The 20,914-nt window shown below is 43.5% G+C and overlaps 2 protein-coding genes across 12 annotated transcripts in view; one reads left to right on the top strand and one right to left on the bottom strand.

Moving 5' to 3' along the window:
* Positions 1-20,914, top strand: part of Dmd (dystrophin) — a 2,251,111-nt gene that overhangs the window by 585,713 nt on the left and 1,644,484 nt on the right. The gene's annotated exons all lie outside the window — the stretch shown is intronic.
* On the bottom strand, positions 11,328-12,992 carry LOC121825678 (uncharacterized). The gene is made up of 2 exons (XM_042269050.2): positions 12,702-12,992; positions 11,328-12,516 (listed from the first exon to the last, which is right to left on the bottom strand). The coding sequence occupies exons 1-2, from the start codon at positions 12,843-12,845 to the stop codon at positions 11,419-11,421; spliced, it is 1,242 nt and encodes a 413-aa protein (XP_042124984.2). The 5' UTR covers positions 12,846-12,992; the 3' UTR covers positions 11,328-11,418.

Below are 20,914 nucleotides of genomic sequence, written 5' to 3'. Positions count from 1 at the left end.
CTTTTGTATAACATTTAAGGGTCCAGCCTTAAATTTATATAAATCCAGGGGCCCAGAAGAGACACTACCATAAGCGCGGGAATGAATCCAGTTGCTTAGAGCTCTTTAGTTCAATTCGTTTATGCTTCAGTCACCATCATTCAGTCACCAGTTCTCTCAGATCTCGTCATTTCCTTAGTTCTCTTCCATACCTGAATTCTCTAAATTCCTTTAGTTCCAATTCTCTTAATTCCTCCAAATCCTAGTTCCCTTCTCTTAGGGCTGGTCTATATCCCATCCTCAGAAGTAACACCTTATGTTTTGTATACAGCACAAGATTGCAGGGGTCCTGGCAATTTCATTTGCAACCCAAAAGGGGAGAGATAAGAGTAGAGTCAGTTAGCAGTTGGGATAAATCAGAAAAGGAATTTATGTGCTAGAAATATATCCTTACTGTGGTTAGGTGAAGGCATTATGAGTCTAACATAAATGTGTTCAACTATAAACTTACAGGTGATAGGGTAGGGAAAGTCTGTAGGTCACTAAAAGTTAAAACCATCATTTTTTCCCTCTGCTGCCAGTTCCTTGACAGGGCAGGGGAAGAGTACTGATAAGGTCAATCTGCATCACAGCTTGAAGCACCTGATGAGGGGAAACTCCCTGAAGTTCTCTGGAGCAGTGAGAGAGAGGGAGAGAGAGAGAGAGAGAGAGAGAGAGAGAGAGAGAGAGAGAGAGAGAGAGAGAGAGAGAGAGAGAGAGAAGGGGGGTTTATTTGCACAAGAAACAAAGCTTATTCCTCTAGTTGGTAGGCATTTGGCCTGTAGTCTCAGAAAAGACATTTTATCTAAATTCAGGGGGCTTTTCAGGCATCTGACAGATGGTGGCCTGGTAGCTACCTGTTCCTTGCTTGTCTTTTAAGGCTTTGTTTGGGGTAGACCCTATCTTAGGAAGTAGCTTAAGGAGGGTATTTGCAAATGGCAGATACCCAAAACAAATGCTAAAGAGGGAGCCTGGAGCTCAGAGACAGAAGGTTCTATCTACTTGGCCATCTAGGTGCTTTGAAATGGAGATTCACACATACATACACATTTTAGGAGAATTATGAGCACAAGGAATTCATAGCAAGGCACAACTGAATATTAAGCTGCATAACACCAATAGACTTGCTGTTTGGTTTCCCGATTGACTGACCCTTGGCCTTATCAAGATATAGCTTATTATATATAGCTGGACGTCTATTTCATATCCCCATAGCTTGCCACAGGGCATGACTTACCCCAGGTCCCATAGCCTATGTCCAGGTCTTCCCCAGTGCCCTCCACCAGCAAATTCTAGGATTCCTAGTCCCATCATCCTCCTGTACAGGAAATATCATCTACATTGCCACCAAGACTACTCCTCCCTCATCAAACCACAGGAGTTTTGGTTGCTTACATTCCTGTCTCCCTGCCCAGACTGTTCAAATCTTCCTACAGTATCCAGACAAGTGAGTACCCCCATGCACCAGATAATTGTTTTCCAAATCCAATGGAGTCCAGAATGGATGATATATTACATCCAGTGGCATCCCTAGAATAGCTTTTTGCTCTCACTAGTAGTAACTTCTATCTTTTGTCATTGTCCCAAATACTTTGCTCCAACTGAGTCCCAAGAAGGCCTCCTGTGCTATAGGCAACATCTAGTTTCCTGCAAGATCCACTGTAACAACAGCCAAAGGACCCTTTTTGGTACCTATACAACCCAAGTCCATACCCAGATTAACCACATCCTCTCTAGGGTCAAGCCTGCTTAGTAACACCAAACATATTCTTGATACATGTTTTTCCACATCCTCCAGAATGTGTCCCAATAATCCAGTTTAGACAGACAACCTATAAAACATAGTATGGGACTCTAGGCTTTAATAGGTTCCCAAATCCCACACCTCAGCTCAGTCGCACCACCTATTGCTGTGCTATAGCTAACATTTATGTTCCCTCCATTACTTGCCCTATTTACATCCGCACATAGGGCATGGTGTTGCCTATACCACCTCTCTCGATACCCAAACTTCCCATGTTCTCCTCCATAGTCTAGCCTATTCAATACTCCCCACACCATCCAATACTACTGTCTTCATATCTTGCAGGATCTAATTCATGTGTCTCAGGCAGTGCCCCATAGTTGTCTGGACTCCTTGCCTTGCAGTAATAATCTCTAAGCTTCAAGAGGGCCTTGAATCCTAGGCCCCAGCCTATTCCTAACATTTCATCCTTTGCTATAGCTAGCATCTTTCTTCTCACCAGAACTTACCCTCCCCACATCTAACCTCATCTACCTTCAGCAAAACTTGTGCCACTTAAACCATACCACTCCATAACCAGACTTCATGTGACCTCCTCCTGTGTTAGCCTGGGGAGCACATCACTATCTCATACTTGTTTTTCACAGTTATGTCAGTATAGAATAGCACAATCCCACAACCAGTGCCAATTCCTATTATGGTCACCACATCCTTGCCATAGACAGCTGTAGGCTTCTGCAGACTCTAACCCTCCAACTGGCCTGGCCCTAAATGTTCTCTTGGTTAAGATCAACATTTGTATGCCCAACTGGAATTATCATACCTGCATCCATCCACTCAACAATTTTAGATTATTCTACCACCTTGCTGTATATCTACACTTCCCACATATCCCAGCCCTCAAGGATTAACTTAGTGAGTAACCCGCAGCACAGCAATGATTATTGTTTTTCCACATGCTGACTGACCTACTATGGCCACCAGTACCTTACAGTTGCAAGCTGTAAGCTTCTACATGTTTCCTAATCCTTTCAGCCAAGCCTAATCCCAGAAATTTTCACTGTGGTATAGCCAATATCTAGGGTCCCTTAGTACTTACTCTACCTGCACCCACCCAGGGAACATTTGTTCTGCATTCACAACCCCTCTCCTTATCCAGAATTCCCATGTCCTCTCCAAAGTTCAAACCTGGTGAATATTTCCCTTACTAGATATTGTTTCTCCACATTCCACCAAACATATCTCATATCTCATTATGTCCCAGCATAGTCTTGTCACTTACTTTTTTGCATATGTAGTAGTGACCACACGTTTTCAGCAGACTCCCAAATCCCAGGGCCTGCTCCTACCCACTATTCCTGGTCTGCATCCCACAAACAGGATCCTACAGAACTGGCCCTCGCTGCATCTACACACAGTACATTTTATGCCACCTACATTACCCCACTGCATACCCAGACTTGCTGAGGCCTCCTCCATGGTATAGCCTGCTAAGGACTCCCTCACAACCAGATACTTCATTTTCTATATCTGTCTGCATCTATCCTGGTTTCCAAAGTCAATACTATGGCCTACTGATCAACTATGCTTTGCATAGCACCACGATGGCTTCCACAGGTTCCCAAATCCCATGCCCCAGCCTAGTCCCATCACTTTCAAATGTGCTATGGCCAACATACAGGCTCTAGACAGGGTGCAACCTGAACCCAAACACACAACCCTTTGTGCTACCTCCACCACCCCATTCCATACCCACACTTCTGATGTCCTCCTCCAGGATTTGGCTTGGTTTATAAGCCCCTACGTGATACGTGTTCTGCACATCCATCTGGATCTAGTCTGAGTTCAATATCCAGTGCTCGTGGCTATTCTGCATATCTCTCCTGTGCAGTATGAACATCTAAGCAGAAGAGTCTCAAATTTCTCATCTCAGACTAGACTCACAAATCCTCCTGTGCTATAGCTAACATCGAGGCTATGCTAGGACCTGCCCTACCAGAATCCATCTACAGGTCACGTTGTGTAGACTGTACTACATTACTATTTATTCAGACTTTCTCTGTCTTCCCATGGTTCTAAATTGTTGAGTACAACCCCCCCCCCAATCCATACTTGCTTTTACATATAGTGCTGGACAGAGGCCAGATCCCATAGCCAGTGTCCCGGCCTTCCCCAGGAGCCTCCACTAGCAACCTCTAGGATTCCTAGTGCCATCAACCTCTTCTGTGCTGGAGTCACCATCTAGAGTTCCACCAAGACCACCCCTCCGTCATCAAGCCACAGGCTCTTTGGATGAATACATCACTCTCTCCTTTGCTAGACTTTCCAAATCCTCTACCAGAGTCTAGACAGTTAACTACCCTGCTGTAACTGATAAGTCTTTCCAAGCCAGTGGAGTCAAAACTGAATGAATATCCAATGACATCCCTATATGAACTGCTTACTCTCACTAGTAGTGACTTCTAGCTTTTGGCAGGCTCTAAATTTCTTTGCTCCAGTCTAGTCCCACCATGCCCTCCTGAGCTATATACAACATCTATGTTCTTGTCAGTATCTACTGTAACAAGACTTACCCACAGGACAATTTGTGCTACCTAAACAATCCAGCTCCATACCCATATTCCACAAGTCCTCTCCAGAGTCAAGCCTGTTGAGTAACCCTAAATTACTCTTGATACATGTTTTTCCACATCCTGATGAATCTATCTCAGTACCCAAGCCACGTCTGAGAACCTACAACACATAGTACAGGGCTCTAGGCTTCAGGAGGGTCCAAAATCCTACCCCCTGCCTAGTCCCACCACCTATTCCTATGCTACAGCTAACATATACTTCATTCATTACATACCTTAACCACATCCATACAGAGTACATAGTATTGCCTATACTACCTCTCTCTATAATCCAGACTTCCCACATTCTCCTCCAGAATCTAGCCTTTGAATACTCAGCAATCAACCCAATACTTCTGTTTCATATCCTGCAGGATCTAACTCATATCCCTCAAGCAATACACCATACTGGCCTAGTCTCCTTGCCTTGCAGTAATGGTCTCTAGGCTTCAACAGGGCTCCAAATCTTAGGTCCCAGTCTATTCCCAGCATTGTAGCCTTTGCTATAGACAACATCTCTGGTCCCTCTAGGAATTACTCTACCCACATCTACCTACATCTACCTTGAAGAGACCTTGTGCCACTTAATCGACCCTACTCTATAACCAGAATTCATATGTTTTCCACCTTGGTTAGCCAGGTGAATACCTTCCTATCTGATACCTATTTTTACCATTCTGCAATATCTACATTGATCCCACAACCAGTGCCCATGCATGGTCTGGGCACCATCTCCATGTGGTAGATAGCTTCTTGCTTCTACAGATTCAAATCCCTCCAATTGGTCAGGTTCTACCATATTGCACTGTACTATAGACTGCGTCTATACTCCCAACAGGAAGCATCCTACCTTCATTCATCCACAAGACACATTTAGATGATTAAACATCCTCACTACATAACCAGACTAATGACATCCACCTCAGTTCTGCCTAGTGAATAACCCTGACCACACAAATGAATTCTTATTTTCCACATGCTGCCTGACCTACTCTGGACACATGTGCCTTGCATTTACAAGCTTCAGGCTTCTACAGGTTTCCAAGTCCTTCACCAAATCCTAGTCCCATCAACTCCTTCTGTGCTATAGGCAGCATCTAGAGTCCCTCAGCACTTCACATACCTGGACCCACCCATTGAACATTTGCTCTGCATTCACAAACCTACTCCCCAACATACAAATGGATACTAGTGTTTCCAGATACTGACTAACCTACTCTGGCCACCTGAACCTCACAGTTGAAGCCCAGGAGAGAGGAGTCCATGTTTTTTTTCCCATTATGAAAGTGGAAGAAATCTAATCATAACTAGATTGAAATAAACAGTTTTAGTACAATCTCTTTTGGCCTCCACTTGCATCTCTGGTTCTTATGATCTCCACTGAAAGAATTTGGAGGAGGCACACAGTATGAAATAGATAAAATAAACAGACATTGTTGCATAATAAAGTTATATATTCTTAAGGTAAGAATATGGGAAGTGGATATTGACAGGGAAGAAAGCATTTGAAGGGACATGCTACCAGGGATGATAGTAGACAGTGGCCAGAGAAAACATTGTGAAGTTGTACATGGTTTAAACAGGCTTTATACTATTTCTAAAGTCTCTGAAATGGACATCTTCCTTTAGGGTCACATTTCCATTAAAAGATGAGGCTAGAAGGCCCATTCGGATTGAATCTTTTTTTTATTCCTAACCATAACCCAAATCCTAACTTGATTTGAATTTTAATGGGGTTCTTTACTGAAAGCTGCTTACTAGATTTCTTCTAAATTTCCTGGAAGATCACAATATTATCTGTCTACCCAAGGCTAGAGTTAGACTCAGAGCCCATTCTTTAGACCCATAATGATATTCTTTAGCTTGATTTCCTAGTTTTATAACAGATTAACTGATCAAGAAGAAAAGGTCAATCCTCATGAGAAAATGTTGTAGAGGGAAGAATTACTAACTCTAAGGATATTCTTAAAAGCCATATAGAAATCAACAAATCCTATTAGCTACTATTCCATAAGTATAATTTAACCCCACACAGTGGTTAATACTTGAACCAGAAGCCATAGGTTGCTAAATAAAAAGCCTGGTGCCAGATATGGAAGGTGTGGAATTTCTCAGCTGGAGTTGTTGGTCAGGGATGCCTTAGACTATCCCTAAACAATACAGACTATTGGCATTGCTCTCTCTTGCCCACCAGAACTACATGGTAAGATCCTATTACTGAACACACCACATACTTTTTATTCCAAGACATGGAGAAATCAAGTTGTTACTGACCATGTAACTTCTTTCCGGCTGGCTAGTTTTAATACTAACAGAAGGTGCTTTGTAGGCTGGTGTGTGTGTATGGATGGAAAGATCATTTGGCAGTCTTACCTAGCTAAGAATCTTGCAAGCTATATTAATAAACAACATAGCAAAATGTGTCCATGAATGCAATAGTGGAACAAACTTTATGGGGATAGTCAACTGCTTAAGAGTGAACTTAAGGCCTACTTCACAGAAAGCAACACATGCCTACTGCTGTAACCCCTGCTGAGAACACATGGTTATGGAAGACAGAGGACCCAGGACTGAACCTAATACTATTATTTTGCTAAATGAATGAAGTAACACACTGTACTATAATTCATATTCCTATAACTACAGATTAGTGCACTTCTTAGAACTCCTCAGAGAACTTTATGCAGTAGATTGTGGTTTAAAAAGGCATTCAGAAGTGGTCATCCTACAAAACATCAGTGGCTATGAAATGCTCAGCTACAAAATGGACATCTGCACCCCTCTCCTCAAGGTTCAGAGACCATTGCAGAAAGAATTTAATAAGATTTTAAGAGTCAAAGGTGGCAGAAGACAAGAGTGAAATAGTGTCCTCTAGACATGACAGGGCCATTGCTCTGGTGAATTCAAAGCAGTTGTAGTTGCATGAATAAAGACTGCATAAGATTTATCCAGTGAATATTCCAGGATGCACTGGGGGAGGGCTCAGGACTCTCCACCTCTAATGGATGACCTACTGACTGTGGCTTCTAGAGAATTATGACAAAATGAGAATGAAATCCATAATTTCATTTAGTCACTAGTTCCTTTTTAAACTTGATTTTTAAGGGGTTTGCTTTTTATCACTTAAATGCAAAAATTAGGAATAAAAATATGAATGCTTAGTCACCAAGGAGTGCAACTATTTGGGATAGATTGGAACGTGTGGCCTTGTTGGAGTGGGTTTGGACATGTTGGATCAATAGACTAGCAACTAAGGCAGGGAAAAGGAGTCAGTTAGTTTTAAGAGCGTCATCTGTGGTAAGTCAACCATGCTCAAGTGGATTTTCCACACCCATCATTATATGAGGAGATTAGACTGAGTAGTTACTATTAAAAAAAAAAAAAAGACATGAAGTGGGTAGGGAGGTTGGGCTTGGATCTGGGAGGATCAGTTAGAGGAATGGAAAGACAATGCAGTCAAAATATATTGCATGCATGTACAAAATTTTCAAAGAATTAACAAACATTATATTAAACACATATAACTAGGCACCTAAATTTAAGAAACAGAAAGTATTACAGTAAAATAATTTTATTTAAATTTTGGCTAAGCGTGTGTGTGTGTGTGTGTGTGTGTGTGTGTGTGTGTGTGTGTGTGTGTGTGTGTGAAACTGAAAGCCCATAATAACTGTTGCTATCTTCCAATTTATAGAAAGCAGTGAGACCAACTTTCAAGTATATGAGTGAGACTGGTTGGCCATTTCATGGAGACCTTGGGCACAAACAACCTCTGTTCTTAGATGTGGTATCAGTTCTGGGTAAGGGAAAAACAAGGACTTAATGATTTTCCATTTTGAAAACGAGAGTGGTTCTTCCTGGGTTGAAGTCCCACTCATTAGGCAGGAGTCCTTGGTCCATAAGCTCACTCCTGTGGTCCACATAGAGCAGAAATCTTTGTTCCTTTTTCTTTGGAATCAAACTTCAGCTCCCCATTCCTGTACTCCTGTTAATCACATGATTTTACCATATAAAAAAGAAGGCTAGCCTTTTAGTATAACTAAAGTGAAGGAACATAACTATACCTACTTAAAATATTTTCCCTTACCAGAGCTGTCGAATAGGGACAATTTTATACTAATATGTATCATACATTTTCATTTCCTACAAGTTGAGGATATGATAATATACCTATGCACTCTTTAGTGTAAAAACCACAGTCTTGTCTCTTGTTACATTTATATTCTAGTTTTATTAATTACATTCATATTTTCATTCCTAATTGTTGCATTTTAATGATATAAAAGCACCACTTTAAAGAAATCAAGTTTAGAAAGGAATTAGTGACTAGTTGATATTATGAATATGGACATCACAGCATTATGATTACTTTTCCCCCCCATTTTCCCCTTCCCATCTTGTTACTAAATTAGTCTTCTGTCAAAAACATTCTCAACATATTCCTTCTATATAGTCAGGATTTTTTTAATCTACTGTATATTCTGGCCAGTTTAATATCACAAGACAGAGTCATTTGGGAAGAAGGAATCTCAACTGAGAAAATTACCTAATCCAAGTTTAGCCTGTAAGTAAGCTTGTGTGGCCCTTTCTTGATTGATAATTGATGTTGAAGGGCCTATCTCACTGTAGGTGATACCACTCTTGGCCTAGTGGTCTTGAGACCAATAAGACAACAGGCTTAGCAAGTCAGGAGGAACAGGCCAGTAAACAACACTCCTGTGTGGCCTCTGCATTAAGATCCTGCCCTATTTGAGTTCCTACACTGACTTTCTTTCATGATGGACTGTGAGATTGAAGTATAAACAAAATAAACCATATCCTCCCTAAGTTACATTTGCTCATGCTATTTTAACACAGAAATAGAAACTGCAACCAACACACTATAAATTAATAAACTTTTATGCTTGTTACATAAATATAGGTAATTTTAGAACATAGTAATAGATTATATTTACAGATAATATTTACTGACAACATTGGAGGTGTAAATAAATTTTGTGTAACATCCGATGTACTCTAAGAAGTTAAGTTCAACCACCTATCCTCAGCAAGCCAATTAAAAGATCCAAATTAACAGTAGAAAGAAGAAAAGAGAGAGGGGGAGAGGGAGAGGGAGAGGGGGAGGGGGAGGGGGAGGGGGAGGGGGAGGGGGAGAGGGAGAGGGAGAGGGAGAGGGAGAGGGAGGGAGAAGGAGAGGGAGGAGAGGGAGAGAGAGAGAGAGAGAGAGAGAGAGAGAGAGAGAGAGAGAGAGAGACAGAGAGAGAGACAGAGACAGAGAGAGAGAGAGAGAGAGAGAGAGAGACTTATTCAATGTGGGCAATTTGGAAAGAGGGATAAGGAGATCCAGAGACCCTTTGAAATATCTGATGTACATCTGAGGTTTTGAAGTGAGATTAAAGTTTAACTAGAGGGCCAGGCATGTTCATATCTAAGCAGTTGTGGTCAAGATGTGGCTTCCACCCACCATCAACCCAACCATCACTGTCTGATCTTTAGTCTTATCTGGCAAGTTGATTTGGTAGTTAGAATTGTATGAAATTGCTTTAAGGAGATAAGTTCTCCTTCTGGCTAGAGATCTTTCATTCATCAAGCATGAGACAACTATAGAAATTCACATTACTTTAAAATCTATTGTTTCAGTAGTCTGATAGATGGAGAGACACAAGTGTCTCTTTAGTATACCCTCATCTCTGCTAGGCCTGTCATGGAAGCAGCCCACTCTGAAGTCCCTGATACATCCCAAGTTTCTTATAAAGGATGATGAAGATTATACTTGTCACTTTCAATTACCATTACTTTCTCTGAGATGTGATTAGTATATTCTAATATGCTAAGTGTTTGGTGCTCCTGAAAGACTTTACTTACATTATAGGCTGAGGTATAAAAGCAGCAGTTGTCTAAAAGGTAATGTGTCTTCTCTTTGGGGGGATAGTACTGTCACTCACACACATCACCTCAGATAGGTTGTGGCAATCCACACCATTGAGTTTTGCCCTGTTCTAGTAAAATACATTGGTTCAGGTACCTAGTCTTCTTCATCCATCTCTAGGAGATAAGGTAAATGGAGGAAATTTGTTTTCAATGCCCCATCCATTATGTCAATTTGTCTGACAGTGCATTTGTGGTCTGGCCCTCAACTCTGTGGGGCCTGAAGTCCCTTCTTTGTCATATGCTTACCCAAATTCCCTTCCTTGTTATATACCCAGCCAAATTCCTTGTCTGGCTTTCATCCCTATAGCACCCCCAAGACCTGTCTTGCTATATACCCACTCTAAGTACCCTCTGTATCATACAATCACCTAAGTTACTTCTCTGGCCCCCAACAATTTGAGAACAAGTCTGTTTCTTCTCATATACCCATCCAAAGTCCCTCCTTTATCATGTGCCAATCCAAGTATCTTGTCTACACCCAACCTTATGAGACCCAGATCCCCTCTTGTCATATACCCACCCAAACTCGCTCTCTTGCTGTATGCCCATTTCTCTTCCTCTTTACCACTTCCATTATTAGTGACTAATGCTCCCTCCTTTATATTCATGGGTCTGATAGTTCATTTGTGGTCTGTCCCTCAACTTTGGGGGGCACAAAGTCCCTTCATTGTCCTATGCTTATCCAAATACTCTTCTTTGTCATATAGCCAACCAAATTCCTTGTCTGGCCTACATCCCTATAGCACCCTAAATACCTGCCTTGCTATATACCCACCCAAAGGCCCCTCTGTGCCATACACCCACCTAAGTCACTTGTGTGGTCCCCAACCAATTGATACCAAGGTCTGTTTCTTTTCATATATCCATCCCCAAGTTCCTCCTTTATCATGCAACCCCCGCAAACCTTGTGAGTCCCAAATCCCTTCTTTTTCATATACCCACCCAAACTTCCTCTCTTGCTCTCATCCACCATTTCTCTTCCCCTTTACCAGTTCGACCATTAGTGACTCACAAAGACACATAAATTTTCAAATTGGAATGCATTTATTTTTAAAAATATCATTTTGAATTTTATTGTTTATAGGAATGGGAATTTCCCATCTTCAAGATAGCCATCTATTGGCTATCCACCTTGAGACTCATGGAGCTTGCCTCAGAGGGGCTGGGTTGATCTTCAGCAGGCTTTGAGTATTGATGTTCAGCTGGCTTTGCAGGTTGTTCCACCAGAGGCTGTCGCTGCTCTATCAGTGGTGAATCATTGCCTTTCTTCTGAAAAGGTAGAGTTACTTCTTCAGCATCAGTTGAGGCGCTTTCTTCAGATGTACTGGGTTGATCTTCAACAGGCTTTGCAGTTTGTTCCAACATAGGCTGTGGCTCCTCCATCATTGGTAAATCTTCGCCTTCCTTTGCCATGGGTGGAATTACTTCTTCAGCACCAGTGATGGAGCTTGCTTCTCTAGTAGTGGGTCGATCTTCTGCAGGTGGTGCTGCTTGATCTGCAGCAGGCTTTGCATTGTTCTCTGCCAGTGGTTGTGGCTCCTCCATCAATGGTGAATCTCTGCCTTTCTTTGGAGGGGGTGGAATTACTTCTTCATCATCAGCCATGTAGCTTGCTTCACAGGTAGTAGGTTGATCCTCAGCCGGTTTTGTGGGTTGAAGCTCAGCAGGCTTTTCATGTTGTTCCACCAGAGGCTCTGGCTCCTGCACCATTGGTGAATCTTTGCCTATCTTTGGCATGGGTGGAGCTGTTTCGTCAGCATCTGTCATGGTGCTTGCTTCACATGTAGTTGGTTTATACTTAGCAGGCTTTGCAAGTTGGTCCACCAGAGGCCATGTCTCCTCCATCGGTTGTGAATCTTCGCCTTTCTTTTGCATTGGAGTTAGTTCTTCAGGATCAGTCATAGTGCTTGCATCACAGGTAGTGGGTTGATACTTAGCAGGCTCTGCAGGCCATGTCTCCTCCATTGGTGATGAATCTTCGCCTTTCTTTTGCAGTGGTGGATTTAATTCTTCAGGTTCGGTCATGGTGCTTGCTTCACAGGTAGTAGGTTTATCATTAGCAGGATTTGCAGGATGCTCCATCAGTGGCTGTGACTCCTCCATTGGTGGTGAATCTTTGCCTTTCTTTTTTACGGGTGGAGTTAATTCTTTAACATCCTTCTTGGTGGAACTCCTTTTCAGGGCACGTTTCCCATGTTTGTTGGCCTTTAGGGCCTGGAATGACAAGAGGGAAGACACAAGAGTTAATTTAGGGCAAGGGTCTGGATATGCTTGTGAAGGGTTCTTTGTCAGAACAGGTGAGGATAGGTAAGGGGATTTAGGCCAGGCCAGAGAAAGGTAGTACTTTAGACAAGAGTAAATCTCCAGAAGAGGGTGCTTGGGTAGGATGGTTATCTTACCATTTTATTAAGAAGGCCTGGGGGATAAAGTTTGTAGGCTGCCTTGGTCTTTATCGGTGTGACAGGCGTAGCCACTGCTTGAGTATTCATCGAAAAAGCAGAAAGATCCGCTCCGGAAGCGGATTTCTTGGTCACATTCGCCATTGCCAGGATTTAGTTGTGTTACCTTCGAGAGGTCTCATCAACTACCAGAGCAGAGCAGGCCACACCCCTCAAACCTTATTGGTCATCAAGGTCTCAACCAATAGTGGGGGAGCTCGAGCTCTGACATCACAAAGCATGGCTCTGACCCTGGTGAAGGAAAGAACAGCAGGATGTACCACTGGGGACACTTCTTATGATGGGGGGGGGGAAGATATTGAGAAGGCAAAAAGACTCCAGTCTTAGAAGGAGACTTCCCTTTAACAGCTCTAAGGCAATTTTCCATGCCATCTGTCTTCATATATCCACTTTAGTTGTGGCAGAACACAGGACAGAGCATTTGCTTCTCCAACTTCTTCCCCAAGACTCCCCCTGCTCAATGGTTTATTCCAATATGTCTTCCTTAATCTTGGGCTAATATCTTTTTTTTCTTTCATTTTTCTTTATTAAGAAATTTTTTATTCCCCTCCTCCCCCGGCCCTCTTTCTCAAGCCACCCCACATCCCCACATCCCCCAAATCAAGGTCTCCCATGGGGAGTCAGCAGAGCCCAGCACACTCCCCACTGAAGCAAGGCTGTGGAAGGTGTCACACATCAGGCACTGGGTTCCAGAAGCCTGCTCATAGACCAGGGACAGATCCAGATCCCTCGGCCTGTGTGCCCCCCAAACAGTTTGAGCCAATCAACTGTCTTCCAGATCCAGAGGGCCTAGTCTAGTCCCATGGGGGCTCCACAGCCACCAGTCCACAGTTCATGGGCTTCCACTAGTGTGGCCGGTCATCTCTGGATGCCCTTCCATCATGATCTCGACGCCCCTTTCCTGCAGTACCTCTTCTCTCTCTCATCAACTGGATACCTGGAGCTCAGCCTGGTGCCTGGCGGTGGATCTCTGTATCTGCCTCCATCAGTCACTGGACAAAGGCTCTATGATGACAGATAAGTTATTTGCTAGACTGGTCACTAGAGTAGACTGGTCCAGGCACCCTCTGGACCACTGCCAGCAGACCAAGGTGGGGTCAACCTTGTGGATTCCTGAGAGCCTCCCCAGCACCCAGCCTCTTCCTATTGGGCTAATATCTTGAATGTCTTCCCAAATATCATTCCCAAGTAACATTTCTGTATTTGAATATCATTATATATGTCAAGCATCCTATCAACCCATATATAGCAAATATCTAGGTTCCCACCAGGACCCAGACCCCTACTTACAGCCATCCACAGGACACTTTACTCTGCCTACCCTTCTTTACTTCATATACAGATTTCCCATGTCCTCCTCCAGGGTCAGTCCTGGTGACTGTACCCTACCACCCTATACTTGTTTTTCTGCATCTCACAGTATCTCACCTGGGTCCCACAGACTACTCTTGTAGCCTGTATCTTTCAGTAGCTGCCTCCAGACTTCCTCAGGGTCCAAATCTGTCACCCTACCTAGTCTCACCAATAAGTCCTATAGCCAACACCAGGCTCACTCCTGGACTGGCCCCATCCACATCCACTCACAGGACCCTTTACAAAATTTACCCCATTGCCGGTTCTGGTGGCGCAGGCCGGTAGGATATGCTGAAGAGGCAGAGGCAGGTGGATCTGAGTTCGAGGCCAGCCTGGACTACACATTTTAAAAGCCGGGCGGTGGTGGCGCACGCCTTTAATCCCAGCACTCGGGAGGCAGAGGCAGGCGGATCTCTGTGAGTTCGAGGCCAGCCTGGGCTACCAAGTGAGTTCCAGGAAAAGGCGCAAAGCTACACAGAGAAACCCTGTCTCGAAAAACCAAAAAAAAAAAAAAAAAAAAAAAAATTTACCCCATCATATTCCATCCATAGACATCACAGATCCTGCTTCAGGTTCTAGCCTGTTGAATGGGCATGTGTGTGAGTGTGCATGCTTGTGAGCGTGGGAGGGCCTGTGTGTGCATGCACACACAGAGAAACACCACACACACACACAAACACACCCTTGAATATTTGTATGTCCTTATTTCTCTGGGCCTAGTGAGTGTACCCAGGACCTAGGACCCAGGCCTACTTTTGCTGTGTAGCTTTATAGTAGTGATCTCTAGGCTTCCTCACTTTCCCAAGTCAGGCTCCCCAGCCTAGTCTCAATACCTCCTCCTTTGCTGTGGCCAACACATAGGTTCCTGTAATATCCTCATTCACCCACAGGACCCTTCCCACCACCTGCACCAGCCCAGTCTATAACCAGTCTCCTCACATCATCCAGTGTCCAGTCTACTGAGAATGCCACACACTATCAAATACTTGTTTTTCCACATACTTCCAGATATAACCTGGAAACCATAAGCAATGTCCAATATTAGTCTGGACTCTTTGCATTGAAGTAGTGACTTCTAGGCTTCAACATGGTCCCCAGACATACATAAGGCTAGTCAGAACAACTCTCCCTGTACTATAACCAATACAAGGTATTACCCTCTACATCAACCAACAGGGCCCTTCATGCTACCCATACCTCTCCACAAAATACCCAGACTTCCTACATCCCCTTCCAAGGTCTAGTCAGGTGGGCACATCTACACTTTGTGCTTGCTTTTCCATATTCAGTGGAATCTATCCTAGATAGAATAGCCCCTGTCTCATTGTTGAATGGCTTCCTGCACCTTGCAGTAGTAATTTAGAGCCTTCTTCAGGGTCCAAAATCTCAAACCACAGCATGATCCCACCACCCATTGCTCTTCTATATCAAAATCTAGTATCGCTTGACACTTAACATCCTTGCACTGACCATGGAACACTTGCTCTGTATACCAAACCCGACTATATATCCATCCTTCCCATCTCCTCCCCAACATTCAAACCTGGTGAATATTTCCCCTTCCTATATACTGCTTTTTGACATTCCACAAACCATAGCTCATATCCCACTGCCAGTGTCCCAGCCTAGTCTTGGCACTTATATTCTTGCCTGTTGCAGGAGTGACCACTAGATTTCAACAGAACCCCCAAACCAGGAGCATGCTCTGACCACCTAGTGCTATTCTGCAGCAAGCATACAGGGTCCTACCAGGACCTGCCCTCCATGCATCTACACACAATACACTTTGTGCCACCTACATCACCCCACTGCATACCCAGAGTTCTCAAGGAGCCTCCTTCATGGTATAGCCTTATGAGTACTCCTTCACAACCGGATACTTGTTTTTCTATATCTGTCAGGATCTATCTTGTTTCCCACATCAATCCTATGGCCTAATCTGATCAACTGAGCCTTACAGTAGCAACATCTTGGGTTCTGCATGTTTCCAAATCCCATGCCCTGGCTTAGTCTCATCACATCCAGATGTTCCCTAGACAACTTACAGGCTCCAGACAAGGTGCTACTTATACCCACCCACAGGACCTTTTATGCTACCTCCACCAGCGCTCTCCATACCCACACTTCTGATGTCCTCCTCCAGGGCCTAGCTTGGTATATAAGCCCCAATCTGATACTTGTTTTGCACATCCATAAGGATTTAGCCTGAGTTCAATAGCCAGTAACCCTGGCTAGTCTGGCTGCCTGTCCCTTGCTGTCTGGAACTCTAGGCATAGGGTCCTAAATCCTGCAGCCTATAGTATAACTCCCAAATAAGTGGATACATATTTTTTATGCATCCTGATGGTGTACAGCCAGTGTGCCTGCATATTCTAGAAACTACAACTTGAAGAAGGAAGTTCTAGAGTTCCACTGAGTTTCGTTCCTAAAACACAACCTGGTTCCATGAACTCCTGCTGTGCTGTGGCCAACATATAGGCTCCTGCTAGTACCCTATCTACCCACATCCATGCCAAGGACACTTTGAGACACCTACAGCACTCCAGTATATTCCTAGACTTTTCCATGTCATTCTCTAGGGTCTAGACTGTTGTAGACCCCTCCCCACATCCCGATACTTGTATTTCCACATTGGCCACACAAGTGTGGTTCTGGTACCCACAGACAAAGCAGTTATCTAGTCTGTTCCACCTTGCCATCTGCTAGGCACCTCTAGGCCTTATCAGTGTTCCAAATCCTATGCCCCAAGCTAGTACTGCCATCTTGTTCTGTGGTATATCCAAAATTGAGGCTTTCACCAAGACCCGCCCCAATAACATCCATGTACATGGCTTTTTGAGTTGCCTACACCACCATACTCTGAACACAGATTTTCCAAATTCTCCCTCAAGATGTAGCCTAGTGAGTATCCCCCCACTCAGTACGTTACTGCATCCTATCAGATCTAGCTCAGATTGAATAGTCATTTCCCTATTCTAGAATGATCCCTAAGCAACTCAGTAGAGACATCTATTATTGTCCATGGTCTCTAAACTCAGGCCTAAGACTACTTTCACCACTGACTTCTCTGCTAGTATCTAAGCTTCTGTCAACAATGCTCAAAGGACCTCTACCAACAGGGCCCTTTGTGCCACCCACATCACTCCACTCCTTACCCATGTTCTTCCCTTTATTCAACCCTTTGAGTACACCATCCCCACACAACATATTGATTTTTCCACTTCCTGCAGGATCTAGCCCAGGTCCAGGTCCAGTGCACATACCTAGTCTGGCCAGCTATTCCTTGCAGTAGCAGCCTATAAGCTTCTGCAGGGCTCCAAGTCCCTTATGTTGGCCTAGTTCTGCCACCTCCTTTTATGTTACAGTTGGCTATAACATTAGTGTTCTAGCCTGGACCTGACCTATCAGTCAGATAACCGCCCATAGGACCTTTGATGCTGTCCTTAGCACCACATTGCATACCCAGACTCACTATGTCCTCTTCTAAAGCCTAGCCTACAAACTTGTAGATGCTTGTTTTTCCACATCCTACTGGATCTAGTACTGGCTGCAGAGTCAGTGTACCTGCCTACTCTGAAATCTGTACCTAGAGTTTTAATTCCTGAAGCATAGCCTAGTCCCAGGAATTTCTGCAGTGCTGAAGACAACATAAAGGCCCCTGCCACTGTACTCTCCACCCACATCTTCACAGAGGATACTTTGAGATGCTACATCACCTTAGTAAATCCCAGATTTTCCATGTCCTCCTCCAGGGTCTAGACTGTTGAGTAACCCTCCAAACAACCAGACATTGTTTTTCTATATCATCTGGGTAAACTGTGGTTCAAACAGCAAAGACTGGACCTAGTCTGGCCCACTTTGCCTTCTGACAGCCAACTCTGTTCCTCAGTAGTGTTAGAAATCCTACACCCCAGACTAGTTCCACTACCTCCTTTGGGGCTATAGTCAACATCCAGGCTTCCACTAGGCCCTGGCCTACACATATTCACCAATAGGACCCTTTGAGCTTCCTATAACTTCTCTCACCAAACCCAGAGCCCCTCCCTCCCTCTATGGACACTTGTTACATATAGTAGGATCTAGCATAGACTGAACAGCCACTGTGCCATTTTGTATTGGCATCTGATCAGTGTAGTAGAGATCTCTTTCCTTCCACAGAGTCCAAAATCTTAAGTCCATTGCTAGTTTTACCATTTCCTTGTGTGTTGTAGCTAACTTCTACTCTCCTGACAAGAGCCACCCTATATACCTTTATCAACAGAGCCCTTTGTCTTGCTTACAGCATCCCACTTCCTACCCAGTCTTCTCATGTTCACTTTGTGAGTCAAGCCTGTTGTGTACCCCCACACACCAACTGCATGCTTATTTTCCATGTCCCATGGGATCTAGTTGCTACCCTGTCATGATATGACCTCCAGTACATTGCAGTATTGACATCTTGCTTTTCCCAGGTTCTCAATTTTCATGCCTTATGGTGTCCCATATCCTCCTCCTGTCCTGTAGCCAATACCTTGGCTCACACCATGATCAGTCTACTTATATCCACCAACAGGAATCTCTTTCAAGTTTATACATCACTCCAAACCTATATGTCCCAAGGTCTTGCTTGTATCTTCTTCACTAGATCCTTGTTTTTCCACATGCTAGTGGATCTCTTCTGTTTCCCATAGCCTGTGACAAGATCTAGTCTGGCTGCCAGGACTTGCAATAGTGATCCCCTTGGCTTCCATACAGTTTCAATTATTACACCCCACTCTAGTCCCACTACCTCATCCTGTGTTCTTCAGCATCTACTCTTCCACCAGATCCCTCACTATCCACCCACAAGACTGTTTGTGCTACCTAAAGTAGCCCACTCCATACCCCAAATTCCTAGTTCTCCCCCAGGGTCTAACCTGTAGAGTACCCACCCACTCCTACACTTAAACACTGGGTACTTGTATTCCACAGCCAGTGGTATCTAGCCTGGATGGAATAGCCTCTTGCCTCCTATAGAATGGCACCTAAACCCTACTTTAGAGAACTCTACCTACTGTAGGGTTAAAATCTCAAGCCTAGGCCTAGTTCTTAACACCTCCATTGGTGCTGCTGCCACATCTAGAGTCCAGCTAGGACTTGTAATAACCACCTCCACCTACAAGATCTTTTGTGCAGGCTGTGCACGCTGTGCCATCCCACTCCATAATCAGTGTTTAAATGTCTGTTGCCTTGGTCAAGGCTGTTTATATTACCACAACCTTTGACCTCAGCTTGGCTTGACATCTCTAGCTTTCTACACATTCTCAAATACTATGTTCCATACTACTTTGACCACATTCTCTTGTGCTGCAACCAACATCTATGGTTGCCCCAGTACTTAGCCTACTCACATCTACCCACAGTACCCTTTTATCTGCCTACATTGTCATACTCTAATTCCAGACTTCCACCAGGGTCTAGATTAGTGAGTACACTGAGTTGTTACTTTTGCTCTATACTAGTGAGTCATCCCCTCCTCCCACCACTGGATACTTATTTTTCACATACTATGAAATCTACCCTAGATTGAATCACCACTCATTCCTAGAATGACTAACGGCAATTTTCTGTAGAGATCTATCACCTTCTCCATGGTCCCAAATTCAAGCCCCCCAATAGTTGTCCAATCTTCCATCTGTAATATAGCCCATATCTAGGTTGTCAACTTTATCTGGCCTACTCATACTCACCTACATAATATTTTATGCTGCTGATACCATATCATTCTATACCTAAACTTTCCACGCCCTGCCCTGCCCCCCCCAGGGTCAAACCTGTAGAGATTACCCCCACCACTCTCATATACAAGATAACTTGTTTTCTGTATTCTATGTGATCTAGTCTGGGTACAATTTCTGTCCACCTTTGCCTTGTTGTAGCTTACTCTATACTCTTTGTTGTACCCAAATATTTTACCCTAGAGCCAACATCCTGGCTCTAGCCTAGACTTGCCCTATCCTCATCTACTCCAAGGACCTCCTGTGCTGCCTATACCACATCACTTCATGGGCTGATTCACCAAGTATTCCTCTAGTGCCTAGCCTCTTTGCAGCACCCAAACAAGCACCCAATCTTTTAGACTATTGATACACTTTAGTGAAACTTTGTGGATTTTTCTGTTATTGCTGACCTACTAATCTGGTATCTCGTCCAGGATAGCATAGTGCATTTGTTTAGTTACCATGTTCAAAGCTATGAAAATGTCTGTCTCTTAAAAAATAATATATTAATCCTTTTGTAATTTAATACAATGTAATTTGATCATATTCATTTCTCCATCTAATCCTGGGTGGACCCCAATGTCCCTAGCCACCAAACATTTTATAATTTTTTAATTACTATTGTTATTATTATCACTTATTATTATAATAATAATTATTATTATCATCATCACATCAAGTCCAAATGGTACTGCCAACTGCTGTTAGTATAAGGCCTATTCTGGAGCATTGTCTACCTATCAGGGGTTACAATCTTAAAAGAGTCATGACTCTTCTATCCCAGCAACTATCAAATACAAAGCCCAGTGTCAGAAATGGGTTGCCTCCTTTGGAGTTGTTGGTCAATGGGGATCCATAGATCCCCAAACATTGTAGGTTACTACTATTGCTCGTGGCTGTTGTCGACAATTTGATGGTAAGATCCTGCTGCTGAAGACACCACATATTTGAGTAACAGAATATGGATAAATCAAGCTAGTTCCAACCAGGAAGATAGTACTGGAAGGAATTTTTCATACTACCAGAGGATAAATTAATCATTATTTTTATCCATATGGTCAA

This window comes from Peromyscus maniculatus, chromosome X (assembly GCF_049852395.1).
Source record: "Peromyscus maniculatus bairdii isolate BWxNUB_F1_BW_parent chromosome X, HU_Pman_BW_mat_3.1, whole genome shotgun sequence".
NCBI classification, from domain to species: domain Eukaryota; kingdom Metazoa; phylum Chordata; class Mammalia; order Rodentia; family Cricetidae; genus Peromyscus; species Peromyscus maniculatus.
Note: the sequence above shows the minus strand (reverse complement) of the source record. Positions and strands in the feature narration are given on the sequence as shown.